Source organism: Chinchilla lanigera, unplaced genomic scaffold, assembly GCF_000276665.1.
Source record: "Chinchilla lanigera isolate Chin_1 unplaced genomic scaffold, ChiLan1.0 scaffold00013, whole genome shotgun sequence".
Taxonomy (NCBI): domain Eukaryota; kingdom Metazoa; phylum Chordata; class Mammalia; order Rodentia; family Chinchillidae; genus Chinchilla; species Chinchilla lanigera.
In genome coordinates, this window is record NW_004955414.1 from 16,920,487 (window position 1) to 16,942,796 (window position 22,310).

Sequence of the window (22,310 nt, forward strand, 5' to 3'; positions counted from 1 at the left end):
ATTTTGATAAAATTTTAAAGAAATCATATTTATGACACCATGTTCTTCACTTTATAGGACACCTTTTAACTTAATTGTTAGATTTAGAATTAAGCTTATCTATAATATCAAAGCCAAAATAACATTTAATTTTTTCTATCTTATGTAATAAATAAGGTATTTAAAATTACTTTGATATAGGTTCTTCAGATTACTAAATATATTTTATAGAAAAGAACTTAAAACTCACTGTAGGCATTCAAGTTTACATGTAAACTGAACCAATAAGTGCTGTATAACTTGTGTGTTTAGCTACCAATCTGAAAGACTGAACAGAAGTACAAGATATGCCTTCCCATCAATCATGAGCTAAAGAACACCTACCTCCCCATCAACCTTTAAGGATCCTGGTCCATCCTAGGGCCCCACCTCTCTAAATCCCCAACAAGAGCCACAGTTGGAGTAGTAGCCTATCAATCTGTTATTGGGGAGATCCCCAACTGGGGGTGGCAGGTACAGAAACATCTCAAACTGTCTGAAAGTAACCTTTGGCGGGGACAAACTCATCTGTGGGTTGTATCTTATGGATATACATATAACAGAGTAAACTATGAGAAAAGACATGCACAACTAACATAAGGGATGTAACTCAGCATGAACACCAAAAACAGCTTTCTGGGAAGGCCTTGGACTTTTGGATTGTCACAGATGGTTTTTATCAGATTGAGATAAAAGACCATCTATTCCAATTTTCTGTAGGGTTTTTATCATGATTGGATGCTGGACTTTGTCGAAAGATTTTTCTGCATCTATTGAGATGATCATATGATTTTTGTCCTTGGCTCTGTTAATATGATATATTACATTTATTGATTTATGTATGTTGAACTACATTCCTGCATCCCTGGGCTGAATCCAACTTGGTCATAGTGTATAACCTTTTCAATGATTTGCTGCATTGTTTGCCAGTATCATATTGAGAATTTTTGCATGTATATTCAATAGGGAGATTGGCCTGTAGTTCTCTTTCTTAGTTGGGTTCTTCTTTGGTTTTGGTATCAGGGTAATGCTTGCTTTCAGGAATAAATGTGGGAGTATTGCTTCCCTTTCAATCTCATTAAGAGTTTGAGAAGTAGTAGTGTTAAATCTTCTCTAAATTTGTTGTAGAATTCAGCAGTGAATCCATCAGGGCCTGGACTTTTCTTTGTTGGTAGGTTTTTAATTACATCTTCAATTTTATTGATTGATATTGGTTTATTTAGGATTTCTGTATCTTTTTGACTCAGTTTTGGTAATTCATATGCCTCTAGGAATCTCTCCATTTATTCTGCACTTTCCATCTTACTAGAATACAAGTTCTCAAAGTAGGTATAGATGATCTTCTGGATTTTTGCAGGGTCCACTGGGATTTCACCCTTCTCATTCTTAATTGTGTGTATTTGAGTCTTTTCTTCCTTTTTTGATAAGGTTGGTTAAGGGTTTATCAATTTTATTTAATCTTTCAAGGAATCAACTCTTTAATTCATTGATTCTTCTTAATATAATTAATTATATTAATTTCTACTCTGAGCTTTATAATTTCCCTCCCTCATGTGAATTTTGGGCTTGGCTTGCTCTTCTTTTTCTAGAAGTTTAAGGTTCAGCATTAAGCTGTTTATTTGAGCTTGCTCTGTTTTCCTGATATAGGGATTCACTGCTGTAAATTTCCCTTGTAGGACTGCTTTTACTGTGTCCCATTAGTTCTGGAATGTTATATTGTCATTATCATTTAATTGTAAAAATTGTCTAATTTCTTCTTTAATTTCATCTGTGACCCATTGGTTGTTCAGGAAGGTGTTATTTAACTTCCATGTGTTTATGAAGTTCTTGTGGTTTTCTTTGCCATTGATTTCCAATTTCACTGTACTATGAACTGATAATATACATGGGATAATTTTAATTCCTTTGCATTTACTTATGCATGTTCTATGAGCTAGTATGTGGTCTATTTTGGAGAACATCCCGTGTGCAGCTGAGAAGAATGTGTATTCTGATGTTGTGGGGTGAAACACTCTGTAGATATCTACTAAGTTCATTTATTCAAAAGGCCTCGGACTCCTGACTAGAAATAAAAGATGCTTTCCCTTATCCATTGGCCTCCTGTGAGCCTTTTCATCAGCTTACTCTGCAGAAAGTATTTCTTCTCTGCTTTCACCAAATGTACATTTTCACTACCTTTTCTGTGAATCTTGTCCACTTCTTTGAGACACAAAGAACCTGAAAAGAAGCCCCACATGATCCTCCATCTGGTACCATAAGGACATTCACTTACGACAAGTAAAAAGAGCTCTAAGTCACTGATCATGAAAGACAGACCTTCACTGCCCAAAGTTCATGAAGTTGGAAATCATGTGTGCTTCAAATCACTAACTCTAGAGCTTCCAACTATGCCTTTTTGATAGTCTTACATTTTTATTCAAACAAATAACAATAGAGATGGTTCCTTTGTGCTACATTTTTCAGAATTCGTTAAAGAATAATAATGATTAATACTTAGATGTGAGTTTTTAGATGCCAGCATTATTTCAAAATAACCCTGCCAGCTAGATACTACAGGGTCCATTTTACAGACCAGAAAACCGAGATGTGGAAAAAAGATGTAGAAAAATTAAGTAGTTGCCCAAATTCATGTACTAGTAAATGCAGAGGTAGGATCTGAACTCAGACAGTTGGTCCTTAATTACTACAGTGCTGCCTTTCAGTTTTAGGGAATGCCTGTATTTTTTTTAAATATGAGATAAACAAGGCTGACTCACAAGCAGCAAATAAGACCTTAAACTCTAATTTGAATCCAGAAAAATATAAGCAAGTTCCCAATTTCAGAGCAATCAACATTGAAAGCAGCTTAATGATGAAGTTTTATACAAATTTGGCCAGAGATAGCAATTTTAGAAATCAATTTATCTGTGTAATACTTTTATATCTTTTTTGACTCCTGAATGGCCTTGGCTTTACAGAAAATAGTATAAATACTAGATAAATTACAATGATAGTTTCTATAGTTCTACATAGCTATTAAAAATCTGACATGGATTTTTATTTGATATAGAAAATGTCATATTATGTGCTAAAAATGGAGATCATGAAAATAGCATGTATGATATTAAATCTATTTTTTTAAACCTTAAGCCTAAATTTATAATAATCACTTAAATATGGCAGTTACACAGCAGGATTACTGGCGATTTTTCTCAACCTTCTTCAAAACTTTTTATACCTGACCTTTTTTGTTACTTTCTAAAATTTATAGAATTGTACAATCAGCCTACCTTTACAAAAGAGAGAAAACAAATCTATTCTAATTTATTAAAAGTCCCACTAATCAGATATTTTCACAAAGTATTTCATTTTGTACAAGAGATAGAATAGTTGCAGCTGCTTCTGGAAGATTCTCTTGTTTGGTTTGCAAGTAGCATTGAAAGGATTTTATTTAAATTTTTCACTAAACTATAATCACAATTATATGAATACAATAGTCATATAGCTATTGATCCTCCCTCTCATAAATATGACAGTAATAAGAAAAACTCAAACTTATGATCCTCCTGCCTCAGCTTCCCTAAGTGCTGGGATAAAGACACATGGTACTGTGACCGGCTCTAATTAAATTTTATCAGGCTTTCTATTTCCCAAGTCTGTTACTTTCTCTGGAAAGTATACTACTTGATAAAGCCGTTTCTCTTCATCTGGGCAGTTATAAATACCAAAAAGAAGACAACAATCATGTCTCATATACTTAGAGTTTGAGCATTCTATAGCTGACTGTCCTTCCCTCATGCAGTCAAAATTAAAATTTAATCTTCTGGGAGTTTTCCCTTCTTGTTGGCACTGCACATCTTAATTGTTTTTAAAGATATAGTATGAAAGCTGTACCTATTTTTTGGTTCTATAAAGAGGCATGCTAGCACATGCCAAAAGTGGGCGGTTCTTCAAATATTACATAATATTTTAGAAGAAAGAAAAAACAGCAAGTAATATACTGAAAAGAACCCTAAAAATCTTAAAATTTCTCCACTCTATCATGAGCCAGCTGTACATCCTTACACAAATCATTTCTCATAAAAGCAGCTTTAAAACTAGATGATCAAGTCAGTAAGCATTTTGTGACTACCCAAATGCAAGATACTACAATAGACTTGGTAGAGGTAAAGAGACTAAAACAAATAGATCATCTTGAAAGATTTTACAACCTAACAGGAAAAATAACATTTAAAATAAGCCAACTTTTCCTGTGATCAACTTCTTCTATAATGTGACAACACATTTTAAAGTTTCTCGGTAAATACAAGCTCTTCCCTAAGTGCTAGGATAAAGACATGCGGTACTGTGACCAGCTCTAATTAAATTTTATCGTGCTTTTAATTTCCCTACTGTTCTGTCACTGTCCATCTTCTATCTCATATCCTCACTTCTCTCCTCAAATAACCCATATTCACAAATGAAGGCTATTAATAAACTCCTGATGTACACACACCTTCAAGTCCACTGCATCTCTGTAATACTTCTGGAAAAATCTAAACCCTAGTTAAACTTCATATATTTCTTACCCCAAAAGTATCCTAACTGTTCTATTCTCTCCCTCCTTACTAAAAGAACTCTGATGTTACTCAGGAAGTTCACATACCTACTAAAGCACTACACTTTCCAGCCTCCCTAGCAACAAGATGATGTCTGTGACCAGACTATGTAAAGGTGAAGCCGCTGGGTAGGAGGGCTTGGGGAAAGCTCTTTGAAAGAGCTTTCAACTCAGCTGGCAGGCACTCTTCTGCTCAGTTCCTGGACGTGCTTCTAGAGAAGCAGCAGCTACCTCATACCACAAAGGGACAGGTGCTCTTGCAAATGTCTAAACAAACAAACAAACAAAAGGAATTTGTGTACTTATGTCATGGAGCTGCCACATGAGCTCAAGATTGCCTGTCTCCCATGTTTTTGTTACCTGAGGAAGATATATAGATAGAAAAATAGTTATCATAGTTGAAGTAAGTTAACAAATCTATTGTCCCATATAGTTACTCATTTTCTATTTGTTTTTATGGCAAGAGCAACTAAAATCTATTCATTTAGCAGAAATCTCAAATACCTAATTGGCTTAAGTCATTATTTGGGGGTCTCTACTATTCACGGTAAATGTAATTTTTGACTCTTAACCTGTTAGAGTTTATTTCTTGCACAGCAACGTGAGACTTTTTAAAATTGAAAATCAGACTATATTACTTTTTTCCCAACGTAACTAAAATAAATCAAGACTCTTTACTAGGTAAATGGGCCTTCTTTGACCTAGCCCTTCAACATCTCTCAACCTACCCACTTCCAAATGCCTCTACCACCTTCTGGCTCCATTTGTACAAACTACAATTTGTTAACTTTTTACAGCCTTTATAAAAGTTTCCATTGTCACTTAATGAGGTACACAAAATAAAAGGTATAATATGTTATACATCAAATTGGCAATAATGACTACTGTACAATTAACTTCCACCTACAATCCTTTGCTCAGGAGAAATATTTAAAGATGTTTCTCTTCCAAAGACTCATCTAAATATAGTAGTTACAAATGTACTTTGCTTTGTTTCAGAAAATTTGCATTCTAAAAGATATTTTTCTCTATTTCTTCATCCAAATTTAGTCTTTTAATTTTTTACAGCTTTATTGAGTCATATTTTACATATCATCCAGTTCACCTATTTCAAGAATATATATAATTCAGTGATTTCTAGTAAATTTATAAAGTTGTAGAACACAGCATAAATCAGTTTTAGAAATCATCATTCCAACGAAATTCTTCATGTCCTTTTACTATTAATCACTATTCCTACCACTCCATGGTCCAATGAACCACCTAGCTCTGAACATTTGTCTATTCTGGACGTTTTCTATAGTAGAATCATATAATATATGGTTTTCAGGCAGGCCATAGCTAAGGAAAAGACTGGAGAAAGAAGGGAGGAACTGGCCTGCCTTGGAGCCTGCTTTTGGTGCTAGACGTGCGGCATAAGATAACTAAGGAAACACCTGGGGAGAAAAGAACAGCCCACTTGGAACCAGCACATTTCAGGAACTAGATCCACCATCTGTGTTAAACATTAGCCGTGGACCAGGATGCCCAGATCTAAATACAATGGGAAAAAGTAACCAGGTAATTTAGCTTATACACAGTAAGTTCCCAGTATGTGCCCAGTGTTCTTCTGCAACCCTTGGCCTGACCCCCAACCCTCGTGACCAGGTTGCGGACTAGGCAGACTTGACCCCTGTGGCTTTGGTCACATGCCATGACAGTTCCTTTAAGGCCCATAAAAGGTCAAAGCCTCCACCACCTCACAAAAGGGCAGAGTAAAGACACTCACAAGCAGGAGTCACACCTCAGACCAAACCCTCACTCTCACCCCAAACCTTAAAGTTTAAAACCCTCAATGCCAAGCCCCTCAATGTTGTAAGCTCTTCTTACTGGCCCACTCCCACTCCATGGAGTGTAAATTGTCTTTTCTCTTTCAAATAAATCACTGATCCTCTTCTACTCTCTAGTGTCCTGCTCAATTCTTTATTTAGGACATCAAGAACCATGAAAGATCCCCACTCAGTCAGTTTCTTTTATCTGGCTTATTTCACTTCACATCTTTTTGAGAATCATCTACTTGGTACCATGTACTACCATGTATGAGTAGTTCATTCCTTTTCATTGCTGAATAGTATTCCTTTATGTGGATATGTCAGATAAGTGCCCTTAGATTTTTTTACTTAAATTTCTATTTTCCAGGTTGTACATATACAGGATAAATTGAGTACCTGGGATGGGAAAGAGGGATCCATAGCTAACTTGTATTCAACCCAAGTAACAAACGTGACTGTTTCTCCAACCCAATCCAATTGAAACAGAGTATAATTATCCTAGCTTCACTTAACAACCTAACATTAGCTCACTTAAAATGACTGCTCTATTCCGCCTTCCTAACAAGGACAAAAGCATTTTCTCAAGGATCCCTCCCCTTCCAGTTCTCTTACTATGCTGGTGCTTTACCTCATTTTTCTACTTCTAACTCCTTGTTTTCTCTTTAAGATCATTTTCAAACTGGCTGCTTTAAAATTTCCACATTCTCAAAGATTCTGAAAAGACATATTAGAAATAAATAGCCACATATTCTGAAATTTTATTTAAGAACCTGAGGTTCTTCTGATGTGATCCCTGCAAATAGTTCCTTTCTGTATAAAAAAAGTTTTGTAAATAATTTTAAGCCTCACAATATCAGTATGAAAGGATTACAAAGCTCCACGTCAACATTTAACACTCTCATTTAAAAGGGAATGTCAATCAGTATATAATAATTAAGCACAGGTTTCCATTATCTTTTCCATTTAATATGACCTTATTAAATATAAATTTTTCATTCAGTAGTCTACAAAATGCACAGTATCATCATCACCTCACTTTTGTTTTATGATAATGCCTGATTCAGATTAAGGAGATCATTTATCTTTATAAAATATTGAATATCTAACATAGAATTATTCCCTAATCAATTATAAAGCCTCTACATTTGATTACTATTACAATTAATACATGCAGTGGTAGTGCAGGGAGAACGTTAAGGAAGAATGACACAAATCTAGCAATGTAAGAGGTGAGACAGAAATATACAGTGAATGTTTTTAAAAAATGTATTCCAGTAAAAAACGCATTGCTGTTACTCCTCCTCAGAACATTCTACCTCTTTGAACACACTTACCCCACTGTTCTTGCCACCTGCTGTAGCAGCTCTGGAAGTCCTTTTTCTTCAAAAATAGGGTGAATGCTGCTGCTGAGTACCATCCAGTGGGAAGGCAGGCTCATAAAACATTACAGTGTGTTCTCATCTACTTTATCCACTGGTACTATGTGACTTCTAGCCTTTCCTTAAAATCAAAATGACTGTGAAAGGTAAATATTTTGAACAGATGGAAGACATCAAGGCAGCTATGTCAGGGCGACCAAAGAAACTCACGAAATAGAACTTCCGTAACTTGAGAAAAGAGCAAGAACAATGGGGTAAGAGTGTCTACGTGGGTCTGAATTAAGGGGGAGTATTCTGAGGGGAATTAACAACAATGTGTCTGTTGCTATTATAAAGTTTTTAAAAAAATTTAAATATTCACTGTATATTTTGATCATACCTCAAACTTCATTTTGCTGATGTTTTTGCAGGCTTACTTCTGCAGGTGAGGCTCAGATAATTAATTTGAAAACAACAAAATAAGATTATGTGGACAAAGCTAGACTCTTCCTAGGGCAAATGGCAAAATTTTCTGAGTAGGAAATTATTTCATCACCCCCTTACTGACCTCCAATACAATCTGCTGGAGTACTTTTTAATATGTGAAAGCAATAAAAGATAATACTATCTACATTTCACTGAAGTAACTTTTCAAGATAAGAAAAATAATACAGGCAATTACTAGCAAAGCCACTTGTTAAATGTATCAAAAATCCTTTCTTAGTGGCTAGTTATTTTAATAGGTGCATGATAGGCCCTGTGAGCTCTATTTTTATCTTTGAAAAGACAACTAAAAAGGGATTCTTAAAGTTTACTTTTATTATAATTTCCAACCTAACTGGGCCAGTATATGTGTGGTATAATGTAGTATGAAGAGTACAGGTTCTGCACTGTACATTTTTCAAAATCCAATGAATCATAATTATTTCAATTTACCTTAAGAAAGTAAATGTCATGATAATATGTATACTGTACCTTTCTCAGGCATTCATATTCCTCACGATGTTCCCCAGGCTTGCTCAGTTTGATTGGTGCTCTGAATATAAATTCTGCAGGAAAAGGAAAATAATTTTTAACAAGACTTAATATAAAGCACCAAGACCATGTCCTATTTACAAATAACATTAAAAACTGTGGTCATCTTGATTTCAATATTCATTCACTCATTTAGTAAGTTTATTAAAGGTTACAAATCAGGCACTGTTCTAAGTACTGGAAGAAGTACTGAACAAATGTAGTTCTTGCTCTCACGGTGCTCTATAAACTTAGGGAGGGAACAGACAACCAACAAATGTTTATACATACTAAAAGTTGTGGCATATTGCAGGGTGAAAGAAAAACCTTATTTATGTAGGATGGGCTGGTAGGGACTTACTGATAAAGTAATATGTACATTAAAACACCTCAGGGAAAAACTATATTCAAAGCTCTAAATTCAATGATACTAAGCAACATTTTAAATGAGCTCAAGTTATAATCATACTACTGTATTTTTCTATTTCTCAACACTGCTAAAAATATTTTCCTATATCTAACCTGTGTATAATCTTGTATATTTTCAGAATGTAACTTTTCTCTTTTTAACCCTAAAAGCCTTCAATGATTTTGACTTATCTACAGAATAAACTCAAAATACTTCAACATGACTTTTTCAAAGTCCTCCAGAAACTGATCACTTGAACTTTCCAAAATATTTTATCTTTCAACTCTTGACTGTCTAGTCACAAAAATACATATGCCATATATTTTTCAACTTTTATGCTGTTTTCCCAGCTGACATTTTGTCTTCTCTCCTTCTCTCTCTATATTTTTAAATCTAAGATATCAGGTCTACAGGAAGCACATAAGACATGTTCATTATATAAATGGATGATAAAAATTTAGAACAGGAATAAAATGTCTTAAATGCCATCAAAAAGGAGGAGAAAGTACACACTTCTGCTTTCCCTAAACATACATGACACTTTTTTGTAGCCTCTCTATATATTTAGTAGTCTAAATATAACAATAAGTTGAAAACTTACTGCTAACTACATTCCATTGAGGTTTGATAAATGTTCATGGAAAGTAAGGACCCCAAAATGTTGCTTTTGGGCTTTTTGCCCTTTTTTCTGTTGTCTCAACTATTTTACAAAGACAGAAGAATGCTGAAGATACTTAGATGCATTGCAATTTATGTAGATACAAAAAAAAAAAAAAAAGCCCAGTAACTTCAAGCTCTACCAAGTACTAAAGAATTGTTAGACACTGAGTTTGAAAGACAAACATTCCATGACCTTCACCCACTTAAAAAATTACTCGCAACTATTTTTGCTGTATCCTTTAAGCACACTTCCAATTACAAACAAACAGTATTTAAAATTAGATAGTGTAAAAGGGGGGGGGGCAGAAGCCTTAAAGCAAAAACAGTACTTTAAATGCATTTACTGAAAACCTATTATATGCAAGATTCTTTCCACATATTTTCTCAATGAATTTTCACAGAAACTTTATAGGGTAGGTACTATACCTGTACCCATTTTGTAATAAGGAAATTGAGGGGTTAAATGACTTGCTCAAGGCTACAAAGCTAGTGCCTAACTAAGGAGAAAAACTCTAATAGGAATAAAGAGGGAAATTATATGACTGAAAAGGCAACCAACTGAAGTTCAGCCAAATCTCTCTCCCCTACTACAAACTCCCATTGCAGTAGCTTCCCCTGAAAGTCCTCCTTACTACAGTTGAAAACAAAATCATTCATTTGTATAAACCCACACCACAGCAAAACAATTATAGTGAGAAATTAATCCAAAATTACAGTAGGGAATTTTAACATACCACAACTTTAAAAGATCAGGCAAACAAAAAGGCAGTAAATATACAGAAAAAATTCACAATAAAATTAATTAATTTTTGTTTGAGAAAGGGTCTTGCTATGTAGTCCAGGTTAGTCTTGAACTCATGGTGATCCTCCTGCCTCAGTCTCCTGCATGCTGAGATCACAAACATGTACCACTATGCCTAAAATTTTTAATCATATATATTTATATATGTATGCACCCCATGAATAAGGAAATACATTCCATGAATAGAATATACATTCCTTAAAGCAAATAAGGAAAAATTTAAAATATTAGTGATACACTAAGTCACAAGCAGGTCTCAAATTTTTCAAAGAACTCACATTACACAGACTTTGCTCTTGATTCAGGCTGCCATTATGTAAGTCTAATCTTCTACTTGTCTAGTGACTGTGTTACCCATATTATTCTTTTCTGAATAAATTCCTTTTCTGGTCAAACTGGGCATGGTAGATCTTTGTTCACTGCAACTAACAATCTTGGCAGATTCAATTTTTTATTTGAAATGGCCAGTAAATCAATACATAGTAAAACTGGTTGAGAAAGACACAGAGAGACAGAGAGGTGGAGAAAGACAGAGATAATATAAAATAATACTCAGAATAAAAACGAGAATGTAAATACAGATATCAGAAATGCATTTAAATCTCCAGAGACTATTAAAAACAACAGACTGGAGTTCAGCCAATAATGGTTGCTATAAGGAGTGATTATATATATATATATATATATATAATCACTTTGCATATCTGCAAGTATATCCTATGCCCATAGGATAAATTGCTGAAATCAGAATCACTGGGTAAAGAAATAATGGGCTTTTTAACAGATAATACCAAATCACATTTCCTAAAGCCTGTATCAATTCATAGTCCTGCTAGTAATGTATAAGAACGCCATTTCTTCACACCTTTTCCAACTCAAGGGTATTGAAAATTTTAACTCTGTCCATATAAAAAGTGAAATTAAGTGTCTTATACAATTATTTTGAGTGAAAATGTGTGCTTTTCATAGTTAAAAATAATTTATTTCTTTTGATATGAAATGCATGTGTATTTCCTTTATTCCTTCTATTAATTTTTCTTCTTGACTTTCTATGTAAGGAAAACTAGTCCTATGTCACATGAATAGTAATATTCTTCCTAGTTTATCTTTGTGCTGACTTTGGAGTTTTTCTTGTAGTTCTGTTACTCAATCTTTTTTTTTTTTTACAGCTTCTGCATTTTGTGTCTTATCTGGAAAGATCTCTATGCAAGCTACAACACATTCTATCATAACTTCTTCTGGTATAAATAAGATTAAACTCGTATCTACTCTAAAAAATTTGAAATCTTTATTTCTATATGGGGAGCAACATAAGTAGTATAATCTTATTTAGGCTTATAAATAAGTCTACTATCCAACACAAGAGACCAAAAATATATTAGTGATAGGCTGGTAGAAATGGTAATTTTAACTTACTGTTGGAGAATTGGCTCCTTCTAAAATGGTTCTTGCTGATATTTAGTACGAAGTGTCTCAAGAGCTTAATATTTTTATCTTTTATACAGTATAAATAATATAAAGTTAAAAACCTAGTCCCCAGTATAAAAGCTTTTGTGCTTTGGATAAAATCAATGTCAACTTCCTCTTCTGCAAAATCAGAGTAACAGTGAACATAATTCTGATTAATAATAACATTATAATGGGCTATTATATGGATCAAATGAATGCTATGAGAGTGAAAACAGAAATATTTCAGCCAGCAGAGTGGCACACAACACAATTTATCAGTATAGAACTGTCACTGAGCATAGTGACACGTTTATAATCCCAGAGACTCAGGAGTCTGAGGCAAAAGGATCACTAGTTAGAGGACAGCCTGAGCAACCAAACAAGACCCTGTCTCAAAATAAAAAATGAACAGGGCTGGAGATGTACTCAATGGTAGAGGATCCTGGGTTCAACCCCCAGAATTGCAAGATAAACATTTTTTTTAATCTCAAAGTTTACATCAGGCTAAGCAAGAACTCAGCATACTGACTGCAATCTTACCATGCCTCTAATTTGAAATAAGAAGGAAGGGATAAGAGTGAGGCAACGGTTTATATTCATCAAAAGTAGTACTGATATAAATCATCTTAATCTGAGGTTAGTTATTAATGAAGTTTTTGCTTTAAGTATACAAAATACTAAATAGTCAATATCATTTTTTGGTCCAACAAAATTGTACTGTATTAAACAACATCATGCCCAAAAACTTCAGAATTATATAAATAGCTTAAAGTATTTCTTGAATACTAAAACAGTTAAGCATAAAAAGTTGTAAATTGGTCCAATATAATATTAACTTAAACATTTAATCTTACTTTCTATGTTAAGAAATGCCTTCTAGAAATGCTTTTTTCCTTCCCTGTGAGCCTGGAAAAAGGGCAAACTATTGGGTTCAAATACCTGCTTTGCCAATTAAACAAAAGTATTTAGAAATGTCAGAGCTTCCCTTTGCCTTGGTCTCTTCATCTATCAAATGGAGATCAAAATACTAGCCAACCTACCTCATATGAAAGCAGAAGACCACAATTAAAAGTAGTAGTAGTGGTGGTAATCAGTGAAGAATCCCTACAATAAATAAAAACAGCTACCATTTAATCAGAGCACACTATATGCTAAATGTTGCACACACACATACACTCACATCTACAGAAAAGAGCTGACACAGCAGGCCTAACTACCTATCATATGCTTACAAAGCTGGCCCTTGGCTGATGGCTAAGAACTTGGATTTCAGGAGGGCCCCAGCCTCCCTAACAGTCAGGACTGATTCACTATCCCTAAAATGTATACAGAAATCAATATGTTGAATACTTGCTCTCCTGCAAAGAGCCTGAAATTTGTGAACATCGGCCAGGCGTGGTGACATACACCTATAATCCCAGCACTCGGGAGGCTGAGGTAAGAGGACTACTACAAGTTTGAGGCCAGCGGGGGCTACAAAGTGCATTTGATACCAGTCTGAAATGCATAGGGAGACCCTGTCTCAAAAAGACAAAAAAAAAAAATATTGTGAACAGGCTAGGAAGAGGGTGGCCATGTGATCAGCTCCCAATAAAAACTCTAAGGACTAAATCTTTAACTATGTTCCCTGGCTAGCAATATTTCCCACATGTTGTCACATCTCTTTGCTGTGAGAATTAAACATACCCAGTGTGCCTCCATTGAGATGACTGAAAGACACCCCCTGACCCCCTCCAGGCTTTGTCCCAAACACCTTTACCATTGCTAATTTTACTCAGTATCCTTTGACTACAATAAATCACAGCTATCAGTATAACTACGTGCTGAGTCCTGAAAGTGCTTCTAGCGAATCACTGAAACAGTGGGTGGTCTATGGAAACCTACACACACATACACACACGCACACACACACACACACTCACGTCATAATCTTAAAATCTCTTTAGATCTCAGTTTCTGCCTGAAAAATGAAAGTAATATATTAATCTCTAAAGTTAATGATTCAGTAAAAATACTTTTAAAAACTGTTTTTTGGTTTTTGAGACAGGGTCTCATTATGCAGTCTATGCAGAACTCATTACATAGTTTATGCTGGCCTCTAACTCAAGATCACCCTGCCTCAGCTTCCTGAGTGCTAGGATTACAGGTCCACATCACCATGATCAGCCAGTAACAATATTTTTACATCATTTTCATTTCATTCTCAGTATGTTTCTCTAAATTCTGTAAAAGGTCATTAAAGTTTAATATTGTAAGTAAAATGCTATTAAGATTTTAAACTAACATAAGAGTTATAATATCAAAAATAATTTGAACCCTTATGAAATTTGATACTATAATCCTCCTGGATGTGTATGAAAAGGCCAGAGAAATGAAACTCTCCCCTTTTAAATCAGTCTTCCATAACATCTCTTACATTTGAATGTAGAATATATGCAGCATTTAACATTATTAATTATACTAAAATAATATTAATTTTTTAGTTTTCCCTGATTTTCAATAAACAACAATCATTTACAATAAAATAGTCTATCTGCTGATGTGGGCCTTAACTTAGTTTTTACTTCCCTTACCATTTTAGGTAGGGTCATGTGTCAGCTTCCTCTAACCCAAGAGAGGAAACTGTGGTTAAAATACCAGCAATATTATTACAAAAAAATAGCAACAAGATGTCAAGTCAGAACCAAGAAAAAGCAACACAACACTGCCTAGTCCAGAGGAATCAGTCACAGATCCACCAATCCCTCCCAGAGCCATGATAGAGATTTTCAAGTGTTTCACAAACAACTACTCACACTTCTTTTGCCTCACAAGAAAAAAAAAAATGCTGAAAACTACTTTAAATGTCACTGAATCCAGGCATGGTGGCACATGCCCTTAATCCTAGCACTCAAGAGGGTGAGCCAGGAGGACTGCAATGAGTTTGAGCCTAGCCTGGGCTTAGCCTGGGCTGCACAGTGAGTTCAAGACCATCCTTAACTGTATAGTGAGATCCTGTTTCAAAAAAGAAAAAGGTCCCTCAAATGCTGATTATCTTGGCATTCATAAATGAATCTAATGGTTGAAATGCTTTCTTAATATTTACCTGACAACTATGCAAAACAGGAACAGAAACTTTCCAAAGATCTGATGCCTTAAGAACAATACACACCCTTGACCAATGACCTAAGCTGAGTGTTTTACTCAGTCTAATATAAATTGTAGCAACAGCTATACTTCCTTAAAGGTCCTTCCTGAAAAAAGATTTTTCTCTGGGGTGGGGTGACTGGTTATTAATATAAACAAACAAAACAAACTACCAGACAAGCATTTTGCTAACCATATCAAATCACACGTCATTGCCAAAGCATGCATATTCAATACTATATTGGAAAAAGAACCTCACTCCACTGTATTAGAAAGGTTCTATTTAACAACTCTCAAATCCAAAGGAGATGATCCCTTGATACTTGACTGTGCTTGAATTTTTTACTCCCTAGGTTTAATTTGTCATGAGTATAGTAGAATGAAAAAGAACTTTGGACTTACAACCTCTTAAGACTTATTGAGTCTTAGATCCTAATTTGAATATTCCCACTTATTATGCCTTTGTCCTTGGACAAATAAAAACTTTCACTGAACTTGAATTTCCTCGTATGTAACAAACATATCTCAGAACTAAAAAACAGATAAAATTAATGAATTGAAAAGCTTGAAAACAGCCCATTACAGGGTGGCATACCCCTGTAATCCCAGTGAACTGGAGGCTGAGGCAAGAGGATAGGGAAAGACTGAGACCAGCCTGAGCAACTTAGAAAGACCCTGTCTCAAAATAAAAAAAATAAAAAGTCTGAGAATCTAGCTCAATGGTAGACTGTCTTTGGGTTCAACATGTAGAAATACACACACTTGGAAAAAAAAGTTTATAAACTGTTAATCATTTAGTGAATTATTTTGCATCATGCAAAACAGATTGTATCAATATCTGCTATAAAACAGATGGGGAGTAATATATTTTCCTTGAACATATAGGTTTAATTTTTCTGTAGTCACAACAGTTGGTTTTATATCACTCATATTTCAATATAACTTCTCCATATGACAGGGTCTCTATCTCTTCAGCTCATACCACTTCATTCCCTATTTTATATTCCACCAACAGTTTATGGTTCCTGAGCCAAACTTAACTTTCTGACTCCATACCTCTCCCCGAAATGCTCTCACCTTCCACTCATACACTCCACAGCCACTCCCTACCAGGCTAAAAACAACTCAGCCTTAAAATTCAGTTTAAATTTCTGCAGAACATAAGACAATGCAACAAGGCCAAATGATAAACTTGGAAAAAGTATTTGCCACATACATAATAAATGAGTGATTTCCATCTCTATCACCACCAGCAGCACTTTTACAACAGTAGTACTTATGGGACACCAGGCCCATTTCTAACTCATTCAGTTTTCATAATGCCCCAGTTGGTGAGGTGCTTTCATTATCACCATTTTACAGATGAGAAAACTGAGGTACCGAGAGTTTTAACCTGCCAAGGGCATATATCTGTAAGTAAAAGAGCTATGACTAAAACTAAGGCAATCTGAATCCAGGCTCTGTGCTCTCACTGACTGTCAGACAGATAGATAAAAGACAGGAGATAAACAGGTGCTAACAACCACCACATATAACAATGGACAAATGATACAAATAGCCCATTTATATTATACAAGTAAAATACTTTTATGTATCAGATTGGAAAAGATTTAAAAGTCTAATAAAGTTGGCAAGGATATCCTTTCTCTTAGAGGTGTGTGTATGTGTGAGTTTGTAGATATGTATAAAAAATATTCACTGTAAATCACTCACAATACTGAAGACTGAGACCAATCTAAACGTCCTTTAGGGGCCTGGGGATTTAGCTCAGTGGCAAAGCGCCTGCCTGGCAAGCGCAAGGTCGTGAGTTCGGTTCCTGGTACCGGAGAAAAACCAAAAAAATAAATAAATAAACATCCTTTAAATACAGATACATAAATTATTAGATGACTGGGATACCACGGATCTATTTCCATATTGTCTGTTTTTATTCCTGGCTTGGTTTTTTGGTTTACCTAGTAATTTTAGTTAAAATACCACTCGTCACCTATGACAAACTATAGAGGCTCTGTATGATGTTACTTCCTGCAGAGGTTTCACCATATTCCCTGAAAGCAGTTAGAATGTGGATAGATCATCTCACAATCCAAACAAGACTTGAGCTGATTCAAGGCTGGCTACAATCTCTGCAAGCTTGGGAAGCTTTTTCTACCTTTGCCTGTACCCCTCTAGAGGTTGAATGAGTGTCCAATGTGTTTACCAGTCCTACTCTTCTTGGAATCCTAAACTTTTCCCCCCTTAACACTGAAGAACTGCTAAAAGTCTGCCTTGTTTTTCAGAAGCTTTCTGCCAGGCCTCCAAGCCTTTCCCTCTACACAGTGTAACAATCAGCAAGTGCCTCACGGGAAAAAGTAGGTAGAAAGATGCATTTCCTTCTCTCCAGGATATTAGCCTCTCAGATTCTGGTTGCCATGCCAGCCCTGAAGTATAATTTTTGTAACACAGCCTCATGAAGAAAGCTCCTCTGACTTTTCTGCCTCTTGATAGCTGCTCTCTGCCTTAGCCAAGAATCTACAAATGTCTCAAATCTTGGCTACCCTGGCAACTCACAGTGCTTTGTTTTTTTTTAAAGCCAGCTTTTCTAGCTATTCTCAGCAGGAGCTTTTGTCTGCTACAATCTGTTCCACTGCAGCCAGAAGCAAAATCTGCATCATTTATATGCAATGGAGAACACAAGATTTTCATGATGAAACTAGAAAATAAAAATGAGGCAAAACTATCTTTTAGAAGTAGGAGATGAAGCATATCATAAGGCAAGTGGGCATTCATAAGTAAGCCTAGAGGAAGAAAAAAAGTTAAAAAGAGTTGAACTGATGAAGGTAAGGCTTCCTGGAAAAGGTGAATCAATTTAGGATCAGGAAAAAAAGTTATTCCTGACACAAGAAACTATATAAGGAAAGGCAGAAATGAGTGTGTGTGTCAGAAAGAATAAGCTTGGTGGAGAGTAGCTAGAGGTAACGCTGAGGAGAGGAGATGGATGCAGTTAATAAGAAGGCTCAAATGCCTAGCACTGGAGCCTCAAAATTACTTCTAGAAACAAACACTTCTATATTTCTAAGCCTGAAGAATATAGAGGAAGTGGCACGAAACTCTTAAGACTAATCTAAAAATGGTAATAAGGATGCAATGGACAATCCTTCCTGAGTAAAATAAGACATAAGATAATAATGAAAGAAAAATGAAGAAACAGTCTTAATAGATCTGTGGGGAAAATGGGAGGAGGAAGTAGTCTCTAAAAGGACTACAAAGTGGTAATACAGACTCAAAAAAGAAGCTAATGGACAGATCCTATTTGCATCTTATCCACAATGAAGTTCTGATGAGAAAGGACATCAAAGTAGAAATGTCTTGTGGGCTGCTGAATATAGCACTGGAACAAGAGGATTACATCTACGTATGTTGGAAGGTTCACTCAGATGTGTTACCAAAAACTGTAAGAATAGATAGGTTTGGATGAAGACTCTAAAGGACTACTGAAAGAGCAGAAAAGGAGGCTACGCACAGAAGTTAAGGGACTTCCAAGTCAGGTTTGGGAAGACAGGAAACTGCAAAAGAACAGAACAGGAAACCAAGAAGCAGCATAACTTTTTAAAAAAAGCAATACTATTTCTCATCTACAGCAATCAAATTAATGTGGCTAGAAGTCCTTACAAATAGGAAATTTGAGGATGTAACTAATCACAAAGGATTGAGAGGGTAAAGAGGTAATGAGCTATGAAGAAAAAGACAAAAGTAGAAAATAGTCCTTTGAGAGTCAAAAACAAAAAGAATACAATAAAAAGTAGAACATATGTAGTCCAAGTCCTAAAGAAATTTATAATCTTACAAGGGAAGGAAAAACCACTGGGTGAAATAACCACAGAACATGAGTTACAAAATTAAATACTACTAGTTTACTGTAGTTTGTTGAAAAGAAAGATTTGTGTTATTATCTGTTTGCCACATTTTGTAAGAATCTTTTTGGTGTATGTCTTCTACTCTGAGTAACTTCTTTGAAGATAACTATACACAGTGTAGTTACTATTGTTATTCTCTTATTTGAAATTTTGTTTTATTTTTTCATAAAGCAAAAAATGTTTTAAAAAACTAAATACTTCAGTGCTGCATAGAACAAAATTCGGAGATATACAACAAAAGAAAGATAAGGAATTAAAGTTTAATAGGGCCCCACTTTTTCCATAGTTTTTATTTTCTACAATTTCAGTTACCCTTGATCAACTGTGGTCTGAAAATATTATATGGAAATTTTCAGAAATAACCAATTCGTAAGTTTTAATAACTTTTATTATAGTATATTGTTATAGTTCTGTTTTATTGTTGATAATCTCGCTGTGCTTAATTCATAAATTAAACTTTATCATAGATATATATATAGGAAAAAACAATTGTCTTGGTTACCTTTCTTTCTTGTTGCTGAGACGAAATACCTGACCCTCAAAATTAAGGAAGGAAAGGTTTATTTAGCTTACCCTTTGTGGAGGTTTCAGCCCATACTTGGCTGGCTCCAAGGTAAAGTGGCACATGGCAGAGGGCAATAGTTCATGGTGGTGGAAAACAGCAAAAGCAACATGAGCAAAAGCAGGGGAGCGGCAGAGAGCAATGCTCTTTCCCTCCCTTATACTGTATGCAAGCTACCCGACCCAGGGCAGGTGTAGTACTCACACCCATAATCCCAGCATTGGACCATGAATCAATCAAAAACTCTAAAAGCCCTCCCCATGACTGCATGAAGCTTTGTGGGGACATCCAGACACAAACCATAACAACAGTAAACACAGGGTTAGGTATTTTCTATGGTTTTAGTCATCTACTAAGGGTCTTGGAACATATCCTCAGCAGATAAGGTAGGAATATTATACCTCTTCTACAATGAAACACTGACTAAGAGCAGATATATATGGGAAAGAAGAGGCCTTATCAGTCTCAAATTTGCCTGTTAATACTACTTACCAAACTTCTGAACAACCAGTGCAAAGAGAACATATGAAATGAAAGAAGCAAAATCATCTCACAATCCAAACAAGACTTGAGCTGATTCAAGGCTGGCTACAATCTTCGCAACTTGTGAAGCTTTTTCTACCTTTGCCTGTACCCCTCTAAAGGTTGAATGAGTGTCCAATGTGTTTACCAGTCCTACTTTCCTTGGAATCCTAAACTTTTCCCTCCTTAACACTGAAGAACTGCTAAAAGTCTGCCTTATTTTTCAGTAGCTTTCTGCCAGCGTAGATGAGGGTACAATCTTTGCAAATTTTAATACTAAATTAAGCATACCATTCAGTGGAAATACAGGGAATAAACCCCAAATGTATGTGATTGGTTTTTTGTTGCTGTTGTTTTTTGTTTTGTTTTGTTTTGTTGTACCGGGAATTGAACTCAGGACCTTGCACTTGCCAGGCAGGTGCTTGTGCTGCTGAGCTATATCCCTGGTTCCAAATGTATGTGAAACTAAACAAAAGTACTTTCCACTTGATATACTATTTTTTGGCTTACTCTTTCTGACTCTCCCAGAATACAGATGATACCCAAATACCAACTATATCAAGCTATTGCAATTGCTCACTTACCCACTTGCCCAAGACAAGGAACAAGTTATAGCAGGCAATACCAAGAGTGTTTGCCTGGGAAGAAGAGGAAATACATAGGAAAATGTTAAAAAAAAAATAGTAAAATTTAATGTCAAATTTTAGACTGCTTACTTAAATATGATTAATGCTTCTGATTATAATTGCATTAAATTTCATTGTTTGAGTTTTTCAACTGTGCTTTGGCAAAGAATTAATCAAATCAACATGGCAGAGTCCACACACCAAGAATTTATAAAATGTAACTTTTGATGTAATAACTTAATTTCTAGGAATCTATTTAAGAAAATCATCTCAAACATAGGAAAACTTTTATATAAGATACTTTCATTGCAACCTTGTTCATGATTGCAAAATAAAAACCAATAATAACCTCAATGTCAATATTGAGGAAATGGTCAGGCCTATAGTCTGTACAATGTATCATTCAGCTATTAAAATTATGTAGAGAGTTTTTAATAATATGAGATATTGCTTTAATAAAAAGGGAATACATTTAGGTTAAACAAAAAATGAAAGTTACCAATTGAGTATGCCTTATCTCAAACATGAAACATTAAACATAGAAATGGAAAAACATGCTAGAGAAGAAACACTGACATAGTCATAGAACTTAAAAAGGGAGGAAAAGTAAGTAATACTGGTAACATTAAGTTATCATACACAAGTGTGTAAGAATAATGGAAACAGTCACTGGAAATTAGTAGATTAAAGAGGGAATAAACAGTGAGGAAGAAAGGTGCTGTGAGAAGAGAAAATATACAAAGGCATGAGTCCCTTTCCCCAAAGCCTTTATAATGTAGTTTATTAGCAAAGCCAAACTCATAAGACATTTTAAAAACAGATTCAAATAACTCCAGGAAGGATGGCAGAGTTACACAAAATAAACAACTGCCAAATCAGTCTTACAAATGCTGCAGTGAGAGTCCGTAAGATGAAGAAAACAGAGCTGGCAAAGAGAAGCAATGCTTTCAGAAGATGGGATAAAGCTGGATCTAGCCTGCTAGCCATAGTTTGCCAAACCCTGAATCAGAGAAAGACAAAGACAGTTAAGATGAACATGATTTCCAAAAATAGATAAAAGACAAGCATAGAGTGAAAGCAAGTCAGTTTCCTTGTTGAATCCAAAAGTGGCACAAACAAGCCTTTATTATTGGGCAACCTGCAATGGACCAGCACAACCAAAGCAACAAGAGGCACAGATTAAAGAGATCATGGAATCAAATGTAGATATAAGAATACTGCTGAGATGAAGAGCGTGGGCCCCAAGGTCTTTTACCCTAAGTAGACAAAGACCATGACCATGTAGTTATCCTCACCACCACCATCACCACCACCATGGTACCAAATCCTCTGGCCTTCATTTCTGTGCTTTGAAGCAAAGCATCATTAACAAAGGTCCACAAGGTAAAATGATACCAAAATTAGAAAGAGTGCAGGATTTGGAACCAGACAGAGCTACTGTCAAATTTGAACTTCCTGGCTATATATCTGCTAATGTTTAT

At 35.2% G+C, this 22,310-nt stretch overlaps 1 protein-coding gene across 1 annotated transcript in view; it reads right to left on the bottom strand.

The window, feature by feature from the left end:
- Window positions 1-22,310, bottom strand: part of Rnf169 (ring finger protein 169) — a gene marked incomplete in the record, with an annotated part of 63,590 nt that overhangs the window by 21,386 nt on the left and 19,894 nt on the right. Inside the window, 1 exon segment of the mRNA XM_013511845.1 lies at window positions 8,739-8,812. Coding sequence (XP_013367299.1) covers window positions 8,739-8,812 — 74 coding nt within the window.